A 12,268-nucleotide genomic window follows, 5' to 3' on the forward strand; every position below is an offset into this window, starting at 1 on the left:
ATGATCTGAAAATAAAATCAGGAAGGGGGTAAATACTTATATCTAATAAATGCAATTGCAAAATCAGATATATACCTTATATATAATAAGGTTACCTCTAAAAGAGAAGTATGGTCAAAGCTTTTTTGGCCATACTTTTCTTTTGGGTCACAGAAATGCACTTACTTTAGTTCTCCTGTGACCCAGAGTCAGCTGTTGGGGCAGGGAGGTTCCAGGCTCTGGAAGGATCAGGTCAGTATTGTCAAAATATACCTGTCTGATTGACAGTTGGCTCTGCCTCTTTGCGCGTGACTTTTTTTGTCAAAGCTTAACCACTTGACCTCCGGAAGATTTACCCCCCCAATATGACCAGGCCATTTTTGTGATATGGCACTGTGTTAGTTTAACTGACAATTGGGTGGTCGTGCAACGCTGTACCCAAATTTTAAATTTAAATTTTTTTCCCCCACAAATAGAGCTTTCTTTTGGTGGTATTTCATCATCACTGCATTTTTTATTTTATTTCACTATAAACAAAAAAAAAAAGACCGACAATTTTGAAAAAAAAATCTATTTTTTTTAACTTTCTGCTATAAAACACATCTAATAAAAAAAAAATGTAAAAAAATCAAATTTCTTCCTATATGTATTCTGCTACATGTTTTTGGTAAAAAAATCCCTATAAGCGTATATTGATTTGTTTACCTGAAAGCTATAGCGTCTGCAAACTATGGGATATATTTATGGATATTAATTTTTTATTATTATACTAGTAATGGCGCCGATCAGTGACTCTTATATCGGGACTGGGATATTGCGGCGGACAATTGAACACTAACTGACACTTTTGAGACTTTGCGGGAACCAATGACACTAATACAGTGATCAGTTCTAAAAAATATGCACTGTCACTGTACTGATGACACTGGCTGGGAAGGGGTTAAACATCTAGGGCGATGAAAGGATTAACAGTGTGCCTTGCCAGTGTGTTTACTATGTGTGCTGCTTTTACTATGGGAATTTGAGTCCCTGCTTTGCAGTAACACAGAATCCATCCCTTCCCCCATCAGAACGGCAGCCTGCCTTGTTTATGTCAGCAGATCCACGTTCTGTGTAGTTTACGGATGATTGGCGGTTGCCGGAGGACATCGAGTACACAGCACCCGCAGATCAGCTTCTGATGTGAATTATCACAGCAGAAGTGGCTCGCTGGCAGCGCGCGCCCTTTGCAGGCGGAAGTGCAGAATCTTGTGCATATATATACATGATACTGCACACAGCTGCCGCCCTGTAGCAGTAAAAGTGCTACAGGGCAGTTGAACAAGCTGATGTTAGAAGCTGATTGGTTACCATGCACAACTGCGCCAGATTTTTCACTCTTCAGGTTTAGTAAATCAACCCCGGCGTGTTCCTCTAAGTGCTTTACTTCATCAGGAGTATGGTCACAGAGCATTTAGAAAAAAAGCATACTCTTCTCTAAAAAATGTGAATGTTTTAGTTCATAATGAATAGAAAAGTGTGAAAAACATTTAGAAATATACTGTATACTTAGTGCAGGGAGTAGAAATGCGTGACAGGACCCTTGGTGTTCCCCTTTCTTTGGTGATGGAAAGTAGTATAAGCTTGCCCTTAGATTTTGATAGAGAGGTTAAATCCTGTGTGTGCTTTATTGTTGTGCCTCACCGGTGGAGGATTTCCCCTTGTTTCCTTTCTAGATACAGCACAGGGCATTGCTGTAATTTACACTTCCTACTTCCCTTCTGCTAGATTTTTTCATTTTACCTGTCACACTGTACACTTACGACTATTTTTCTACATTGCGGGAAAGCAAGGCCACGCTTTCAGTTCATTATGTGGAACGTTTTCCTCCACAGTGTGTCATTCATGCAATGAGGTGTAATCCAACCAACCAAAGATCACTTTTCTTTAGACCCCTTTCACACTGGGGGGTTTTTCAGGCGCTTTTGGGCTAAAAATAGCGCCTGAAAAACTAGGGTGCTTTCACACTGGGGCGCTGCGCTGGCAGGTTAAAAAATGTCCTGCAAGCAGAATCTTTGGGGTGGTGAAGGAGCAGTGTATACACCGCACCTCCACCTCTCCTGCCCATTGAAATGAATGGGCACCGCTGCCGAATCGCCTCGGCAGCGGCGATACACGGGCGCATTTAACCCTTTATTCGGCTGCTAGCGGGGGTTAAAAGCGCCCCGCTAGCGGCTGAATAACACCGCTAAAATGACGGTAAAGTGCTGCTAAAGCTAGCAGCATTTTACCATCAATGCCCGCCCGCCCCAGTGCGAAAGGGGTCTTGGTGTTCCTGCTGTAATGTCTGAAATATGTATGATTGCTATGTGTAAGTACAGATTGTTGTTCTTTAAATCATTAATTAATAAGAACTGCCAAGTTTGTTGCTTGTATGTCTATGTGCAGTATGTAGGTTCTAGTTTGTATTTATTAAATGTTGGCTTGTATCGTAGGTGGCAATAACAACAAGGTTGTTGGCCTCTCACCTAAGTGGGATCAGACACTATGACAAGGACATCCAAAAAATCAGGAAAAGAACTGCAAAAAAAATTTCTGAGGCTGCAACTTCCCCAGAGAGCAGCACAGAGAGAGAGCAGTGTAATAATACTGGACTGAGTAAAGCAGAAGAACAAGGCAAGACCAAGGAAGCGGGCTGCAGAAAATCCAAGAAGGCTAAAGCTCTTGAACCAGAAGAGTTTTATATCAAGGACAAATTTGACAGTGTAATAGATTCCTTGGAGCTCTTTAAAAATGATCCTTTGGTGTTTAAGCCAGGTATGTATGGTGTAATCAAGTGGTTAGTACTATACATAACATCTGTTTCTTTTTTTTTTTTCAGTAGAACAGCATTACAGGGTGCAAATACACGAATGCACATGAAGTGTTATGCGATTTTGGTGCACAATACTGTAACATACATTTATGCTCATTTTAAATGTGTTTTTTAAATGTAGTTTTTTTGTTACCAGGGAACAAAATGATTGGGAAGGTTATATAATGAATATATATATATATAATATATATCACACAGTTGTGCTCGTAATTTAAAAAAAAAAAGATTTCTTGGCCATTTTTCAAAGAATATGAATGAAAACACAAAAACATTTCTTTCACGCATGGTTATGGAAACTACCCAAATGACCCTGATCAAAAATTTACATACCCCAGTGGTTTTGGCTTGATAACATGCACACAGGTAGACACAAAGGGGTTTGAATGGCTATTAAAAGACTCCTGACAGACCCTTGCATCTTTCAGCCAGTGCTGCACTGATGTTTCTGGATTCTGAGTCATGGGGAAAGCAAAAGAATTGTCAAAGGATCTGCGGGAAAAGGTAGTTGAACTGTATAAAACTAGAAATGGATATAAAAAGATATCCAAGGAATTGAGAATGCCAATCAGCAGTGTTCAATCTAATCAAGAAGTCAAAAAATGAGGAGTTCTGTTGAAACCAAACCACGGTCAGGTAGACCAACTAAAATTTCAGCCACAACTGCCAGGAAAATTGTTCGGAACACAAAGAAATACCCACAAATAGCTTCAGATGAAATACAGAACTCTCTGAAAACATGTGGTGTGTCTGTTTCAAGATGCACAATAAGGAGGCACGTGAAGAAAGATGGGCTGCACGGTCGAGTCGCCAGAAGAAAGCCATTACTACACAAATGCCACAAAGTATCCCGCTTACAATACGCCAAACAGCACAGAGACAAGCCTCAAACCTTCTGGCACAAAGTCATTTGGAGTGATGAGACCAAAATTGAGCTTTTTGGCCACAACCATAAATGCTACATTTGGAGAGGAGTCAACAAGGACTATGATAAAAGGTACACCATTCCTACTGTGAAACATGAAGGTGGATCACTGATGTTTTGGGGATGTGTGAGCTACAAAGGCACAGGAAATTTGGTCAAAATTAATGGCAAGATGAATGCATTATTTTATCAAAAAATACTGGGGAAACATTTGTATTCATCAGCCAGGAAGCTGCGCATGGGACGTACTTGGACATTCCAACATGACAATGATCCAAAACACAAGGCCAAGTCGACCTGTCATTGGCTACAGCAGAATACAGTGAAGGTTCTGATGTGGCCATCTCAGTCTCCTGACCTCAATACCATTGAGCCACTCTGGGGAGATCTCAAGACAGCCCAAGAATTTACAGGAACTGGAGGCTTTTTGCCAAGAGGAATGGGCAGCTTTACCATCTGAGAAGATAAAGAGCCTCATCCACAAATACCACAAAAGACTTCAAGCTGTCATTGATGTTAAAGGGGGCAATACATGGCATTAAGAACTGGGTATGTAAACTTTTGATCAGGATCATTTGGGTAGTTTCTGTTGTGATTATGATTTAAAAAGAGTAAACACAGTTGATTGATAATAAATGGCTTCAGCCAAACACTAACCATGAATAAAAGAAAAGTTTTTTTTCATTCATATTCTCTGAAAAATGGCCAAGAGATCATAAATTCTGCCAGGGTATGTAAACTTATGAGCACAAATGTACAATTATAGTGGTGCATTTGCCTCAATCACGAGAGTTTCGATTTCTGCCTCTTTGTTCTGCTATCTCTCAGAGTCATTTCTAAAAGGTTGTGGGACTCCAAGGGGTTTAAAGCAATGAGGGAGGGGAGTTCCAGTACACAGCCTGTGATTGATGGCCTCAGCTTTGCATGTTTTCCTATAAGATTGGATGGGGGGGTGTCCGTTCCCTCCACTCAGGTGTCAGATAACACTCACCTCACCTCTCCTCTCTGAGCTGTGCAGTGTGTGAAGTCAGATCCCCCCCACCTGCCTCTGGAAGCTCAGAAATGCTGTGTAAATTCTGGACATTCAACTGATGTAGAGGAGAGAGGGCTGCAGATAAAATGGGTATTACTTACTGTATGTAAGAGGATTTGTTTAATCTCCGTGAATCACCTGAGGCTGGTCACTGGTATATGTAAGGTTTTAACCACTTTAAAGCGAAACTCTCATTTAACATTGACTATTTGTAATCCTTACGCTACTCGCATTAGTAAATAGATAGAAAGGTATATATTTGTTTTAAACTTTTATTATTTTTATTTTACATTTTTTTTCAGCTACTTCCTGGTTTCCATGCCTAGGCAATTGTCATACATGCCTGGAGTCTTCAGAGGGGAGGAGGGGTTTTCTCCACTAAGCACACCCTCCTGCATGCATGCCTGAGCTAAGGGCAGATGGGTTCCAGGAAGTAAATGCTGCATGAATCATCTGACTTTACTCAAGATGGCCATGCCCGGAAACGCTAACGGCGTTTTTCAAAATAATTTCTCAGAAAAATAAAGCATGGAGACATTGGATGGTTGGGGAGTTTACTTTAAATATTAAAAAGTAATTAAATAGTGTTTATGGTGCTCAGATGCAGTGTAGTTTAATTTCAAGGTGTATTGTAGACACTAGTGACACTGCCCTCACCACAGAAATTATTGGGCAGTGATTACATCTATTTTCAAATGATTTCCATAAGTACACGTAAATACGTTTTTTGTGTGTTGTGTTTTGTTTTTTGTTTTGTTTTTTCCCTCTAACCCACATTTTAGGGCCAGTGTTGGAAGTGTCTGCATGTTTTCTGGAAAACAATCTTTAATAATAGTGTGTTTGTTCCCGATTCAGCTACATAAAAATAAATGAAAACTGGTAATTCGTAGTTAAATCATGGGCACGTGTATGGCTGCCATCTTTTGTGTTAGTATAAATTTTTTTTTTTTTTTTTTACGATCACCAGGAAGAATAGTTTCTGTTTGAAGCAGGAAACAAAGCTAAGCTTATCACTGTTATAGCTTTATGACTTTTTCCAAGAAAGTGTGGGTAGGGCAATCTACGGTGTGCCTCTAAAGGTTACGCCCAGATGGACCAGTCATGGTGCTTTGCTCAGATGCCGCGTGACAGGGTAGAGTTACTTTTATATTGTGTGGCTTCGAAGACCGGCATCCCACTAACTGGCCTGAACGTTGATCAGCTTGGGTCTTGCCTCATAGTCGGCAAATAAAACCACACAAGAAAACATCAGCTGACAGCTTGTAACCACAAGTTTTAATACATCTGTCATTTATAACATACAGTAAAGGAATGGCTAGCATCCAACATATGTTTATTTACCATGTACATTACCCTGTGTTTGGTTATTCAATGAACTACTTATTCGAATCTGAGACTGGGCTGTTCTGAATTCTTTGAAAATATAGAATGTAATTGCAAGTATAAATTGAACACAAAGGTCTTTTAAAAGTTGTACATGTTCTGGTAATAGGCCAGATGGTGAATGTTGATACAGTTATCTGTTATTTTGTATAGGTATTGCGAGGGACGGTGGTCACTATAGCACCTGCATTTCTCAGCTAGTTTATGCATTATACTTTGCAAGAGCAGCTTCTGAAACCTATAAATGGACCTACACCTATAGCTTTTCAATTTATATTTTCTCTTTTGTTACAGATTCTAACACCAGAACATATTTATATCTCTTGTTTTCTGATATTTCTTTCATTCTGCACACTTGTGTTCATTTTTAAGCCTGTTCCTTTCCACTCCAGGGACACAGTTCCTGTATTCTACTCATGCGTGGACTTTGCTAAGCGCTGTGGTTGAACGCGCTTCTGGAAAAAAGTTTGTGGATTACATGATGCAGATGTTCCGGGATCTGGGCATGAAGAATACTGTGGCTGAGGAACATGAGCCTATTATATACAACAGAGCCAGGTAATATCATACTGTATAGAAAACATAAATGAGGAAGGGTAGTGATTAAAAAAGGTACATAGAAACCATTTTTATAAAGTGTGTTCTTTTTAAAGACTTATTTGATGTAGTATTGATAATACTTTTTTTAATTTTTTTTTCTGTTGGGCTTCGTTTACATCAGGGGTAGGCAACCTTTCGGAGGTTGAGATCTACCTGGACATCATGAAGTAAGGCAAAGATCTGCAGGGGAGGGATGGACATTATATCAAGCTCTAAATAAAAAGATGGCATGAAGAACACATAGTGTGTCACAGTAGTGTCTTTTGCCCCGATCATGGCCCCCCCCTCCACAGTAGTGCCCTCTGCCCCCCTTCATATCACCCCAAACAGTAGTGTCCTCTGTCCCCTTTGCATCACCCTCCCACTGTAGTGTCCTCTGCCCCGCATAGAGGTGTTCTCTGCCCCCTTCACATCACACCCTCTACTGTAGTGTCCTCTGATGATCCACCCCCCCACCATAGTAGTGTCTTGTTCCCCCCCAATGCAGTGTCCTCTGCCGCCTGTAAGCAGTGTCCTCTGCCTCCCTGTCCCCCAAAGCAGTGTCGTCTGTCTATTTCTCATCACAAATCCCCCCCCCCCCCCCCACTGTAGTGTCCTCTATCCCCTCTCCAACAGTGTCTCCTCTGTCCCCTTCACACACACACACGCACGTACAAGGGCACACACACACAGCGCTGTGTAGGTAGCACTACCTACCTGCCAGCATGTGTACAGCGGAGATTGGGAGATGACATAGTGCTGGGTGGAAGCAGGAGCTGCTGGAGTTAACATTTCATAATGGCAAGCTGGTGATTGGTTGCTAGGACCGCCTAGCAACCAGTCACTGAGGCGGCTCCTGCCCTCCATCCAGCACTATGATGCCTCCCACTCTGCAGAGAACTTCAGAGCAGCAAAGGCTGGGGGGAGGCAGAGCTGTGGTCACCATCCACCTGTCGGCTCCACGCGGTCGATCGCGATTGATGGCTTGCCAACCTCCGGTTTACATAATAACTAACAAAGGACATTTGGCAGACATTTTAATTCCTGCCTAGCACTCCTTAAAGTGGAAGAAAAGTCTAATAGGGCGTACACACGGTCGGACTTTGTTCGGACATTCCGACAACAAAATCCTAGGATTTTTTCCGACGGATGTTGGCTCAAACTTGTCTTGCATACACACGGTCACACAAAGTTGTCGGAAAATCCGATCGTTCTGAATGCGGTGACGTAAAACACGTACGTCTGGACTATAAACGGGGCAGTGGCCAATAGCTTTCATCTCTTTATTTATTCTGAGCATGCGTGGCACTTTGTCCGTTGGATTTGTGTACACACGATCGGAATTTCCGACAACGGATTTTGTTGTCGGAAAATTTTATCTCCTGCTCTCCAACTTTGTGTGTCGGAAAATCCGATGGAAAATGTTCGACGGAGCCCACACACGGCCGGAATTTCCGACAACACGAAAATCCGACCGTGTGTACGGGGCATAACTATTTCCAAAAATGTTCCCTCTCCCCCTCCTCCTACCTATCCTGTATAAAATGTATATGTACACTTATGTTTTTTTAACCTAGTCTAGTCATATGATCTTGCAGCTCCAGCACACCTGTGTCAGTGAGCAGCTGCTACAGAGAAAAGTGAGGGAAGATTCTTAGGAATACTTTTAGTTAAACTTTTCCTCCACTTTAACTGCCATATGTAAATTGTGTAATGAGTCTAGCATCATGTCTCACCTTGTTGGCTCAAATGCTGCATATTGTGTACAGATTACCCTTAGCCTCCAGACAGAAGTACAATGGCTGAAACAACACAGGAGCTGGAAGCCCTCCTGCAGTTACCAGCCCTGTGAAATAATTTTTAGGAGAAAATGTACAAATGTAATTCTCTCTCACTTATTGTTAAAGCTGCGCTGTTCAACCAGTCTTGTGAGGCAAATACCCCTGCCAGAAAGTAAAAACTAGCCAACTGGCTCCCTTTTTTCTGTGCTGCAGTAAGCACTACAGCTGGTCACTGCTTTCAGCTTGACTATTGGACAGCAAGAGAAAATCCTCCCGGATGAGGTCATCATTCTGCTCCCTCCTTTTAATGAAAAAACATAGAGGGTTAATTGACAACACACTCTACAGTGTAGTGGAGCCTGACTAGCACCCAATGTGCCACTTCCTTTCCATTCCTAGTCCTGCTGTGCAGAGGACTATGGAGAGCTATTTAAAGACACAGTTACTTACACTGTCTATATTTAATTATTATACACATAACTTGATTAAATTGCCATCTTTTACTCTAATCGGATGTTCAGCTTTAATATTTTCTTAAAGAGAGCAGTTCACATGTTTGTAAATGATGCAGATACATTTAAAACCGCAGCAGTAAGGAGCATTACTGAAGTACCATTACTACAGGGACACTTGTGATGTTTCCAAAATGTATGTGACAATATACTTAAAGGGAAATGCACATTTTTTCCAAACTGTTAGCCTCTGGCAAGACAGAAAAACAGGTAATTTTATGGTGGAAAAATATAATAAACGTACCAAAAATAAAAGAATCCTATGATTTTTTTTTCGTTCAACCCAGCATACTGATCGAATTAAAACTGAGGAGCTTGGGAGAAACTCGCTATACTAACTATGCGATGCAAGTATAGAGATCTCCCCGCTGAGCTATTGTGTTCTGACAGGGAGACTGGCTGCCAGCGTGGATTGCATGCTGCTTTCCAGCATGCCTGTTTGACAGAAGCAGGCTCAAATGATTTAAAAAATGAATGATGACCAAAAGTAGTGCTGAGCAGAGAGAGTTTAACTCCTTCACACCGACCGTATGCAAATATGCAGCCCCACTGCACTGGGCTTTTTCCAAGGGGCTGCATATTTGCGTATCTCCCTTTTGTGCGGGGTGCGCTCCCAGCATGGAGACTGGGGTCTCACCGAGAGCCCAAGGCCCAATTCTAATGATCGGGACCCAGAACGGCCGATTCCAGGTTACTTGATCGCTGTGATGGCCTCTGATTGGCTGTCACACTGATCAGTCACTGTGAAGTCCGCTCCCGTTTTTCTGCCTCTTTGAATGGGAGAGATACATTGTATCATTCTCTGCCCTTGAAGAGAAAAAAATTTGAAAAAAATTAAAAAAAAACCCAGATCAAGGTTTGATCTAGGTCACTGCCATGGTTAGTGTTTGGGTAAGGGTCAAAGGTTGGGATGAGTATTTTTTTTTCTTAAATTGGTATCAGTGTTTGTGTTTTGGGTAGGATTTAAAAAAAAAAAAAAAGCAAAATGCGCACTATTGTTTCTGGACTGTACTATGGGTACAAACAACAACTAACATACACATATGTGGTATCGCTGCGATCGATAGGAGCAGGAGAATTGTTTTGCTTTTCTTCCTTTTTATTTATTTATTTTTACTATTTTGGGCCAGGTTTTCTTTAATAAAAAAAAAAAAATCAGGAGATATCTATTACCATTTACCACCAAATGAAAGCCCAATTTGTCCTGAACAAAGTGTGGTATTATCCACCTGGATGCACAAAGTAGTTGTGGTTATATGTACGGTTTTATTATCACATGTCAAAGTTGCAAAATTGGGCTTAGGCTGTTAGATTTGTTTTACCCTTAGGTGGGAAGAGGTTAAGTGATTGCATGTTTTGCTGATAAGTTCATTTTTTTTCTTGCTGTATGTGGGAACCTATTTTAAAATAACTACCATTTACTATCAAGAAGCTTGATGGGCTTGTTGGTAGAGGTGGTGAAAGGGAAAGGCAAACGCACTTCTAAAACAAAACAAGGGAAAAAGAGCAAATATGAACTGGGGATACCAAGATTTTCTATCTGTAATGGTAGTTGTGGTGTTGGGTATATGACAGTGTAAAGACTGTCAATCCTGCAGCTATTTAGAAAAGTCTACAAAGTACAGATTCACTGCCTATGGAGATAGGTTTGAAGTCTTGTGATATAAAAAAAGTCTCAACCACAAAATCTTCTCACAATTTTAAACACTTTGTTGACTCAGCTGTAGGAACTACAGGAGGGGTGGAAATCTAGAGAGCAGTAACAGTCCAGCAAGGGAACAAAGAGATCTGTATTTCTGATATGTTAGGACTCCTTCTGTAAAGTTTTATTCTGGAGAACAGACAGGGAAGCCACGCTTTAATCACTGTATAACCTCATTCGTCCTTTTCTATGACAAAAAAAATATGTAAACTATTTTTTCCTAATATGGGGCCATTCACAATGAAGCTGTGACAGTGAGCTGGGATTTCTGTATTTCATATATAAACATACCATAATGGTCTGTGAACAGGATTTCTTATCAAATGTACATATACGTATGAGAAGCACTATAGAATCCAAAGGGACCCAGAGACGTTAAAGGGGTAAACCCTCATGATTTTTCACCTTAATGCATTCTATGCATTAAAGCGGAGTTCCACCCAAAAATGGAACTTCTGCTTTAAGGGAGGTGACCCCCTGACATGCCACATTTGGCATGACATTTTTTTTTTGGGGGGGGGGGGGAGCTAGTACCCTCTTTTTAGAGGGTCCCAGCTCCCACTTCCTCCTTTTGGAAGGGAGATCACCTCTCCCCCTCCCTCTCGGCGATCATCTGGTACACGTCACAGGTCCCAGATGATTGCCCGGCCAGTCACGGCTCGCGCATGCGCAGTGGGTGCCCAGCTGTGAAGCCACAGCCGGGCGCCCACACTTACAATGCTGGCGCCGCAGAAAGGAGGGGGAGACGAACGGGGCTTCTCTCCCCCGCATCGCTGGACCCTGGGACAGGTATGTGTCCGATTATTAAAAGTCAGCAGCTGCAGTATTTGTAGCTGCTGATTTTTTAATTTTTTTTCTTTTTAGCAGAACTCTGCTTTAAGGTGAAAAACCTTCTGTAGTGCTGCATCCCCCCGTTTTACTTACCTGAATGCTGTCATCCCCGACCGAGAATGAGCACACCATAGCTGGTGTCTCATGTCCTGATTGGATAGATTGATACCAGCGCAGTCATTGGCTCCCGCTGCTGTCAATTAAATCCAATGACGTGGTGCCGGGGGGCAGGGCTGAGTCCTACTTTATGTGTGAATGGGCACAGATGCAGGACTCAGGAGCACGCCTGCACGGGTGTCCACCTTAGGAGAGTCTTCTCCAATGTGGACACTCGATGTGGGGAGGAGCCACCAGCGCCGCTGAGGGACCCCAGCAGAGGAGGACTGGGGCCACTCTGTGCAAAACCAACTGCACAGTGGAGGTAAGTATGACATGTTTGTTATTTAAACAAAAAAAACGAGGGTTTACAACCCCTTTTAAAATAAACATGTAAAAAATTCCTGGGCATTTGAAAGAAGGCAGTTCAAATCTCTGCTTGTGCCTTTGTTCATTTGATGAAAAATACATAAGCAGAGGTTACCATTAGTGAAAACTGTATGTCATAACAATTGGTTGATCCAGAGACATAAGATTCTTAATGTGAAAATCAAATTGTTTCTGGTAACATCAAGCTTGGCCCTGCTTTCTCCCAC

General features: G+C 41.8%; 1 protein-coding gene across 2 annotated transcripts in view; it reads left to right on the forward strand.

Annotated features, from left to right (window-relative positions):
- Positions 1 to 12,268, forward strand: part of LACTB (lactamase beta) — a 67,939-nt gene that overhangs the window by 33,259 nt on the left and 22,412 nt on the right. For both annotated transcript variants that reach the window (XM_073619139.1, XM_073619140.1), the window contains 2 exons: positions 2,454 to 2,775; positions 6,564 to 6,729. In XM_073619139.1, the coding sequence (XP_073475240.1) occupies positions 2,454 to 2,775; positions 6,564 to 6,729 (488 nt within the window). The remainder of the gene's footprint in view (positions 1 to 2,453; positions 2,776 to 6,563; positions 6,730 to 12,268) is intronic.

The sequence above is a fragment of the Aquarana catesbeiana genome, linkage group LG03 (assembly GCF_042186555.1).
Source record: "Aquarana catesbeiana isolate 2022-GZ linkage group LG03, ASM4218655v1, whole genome shotgun sequence".
NCBI classification, from domain to species: Eukaryota; Metazoa; Chordata; class Amphibia; order Anura; family Ranidae; genus Aquarana; species Aquarana catesbeiana.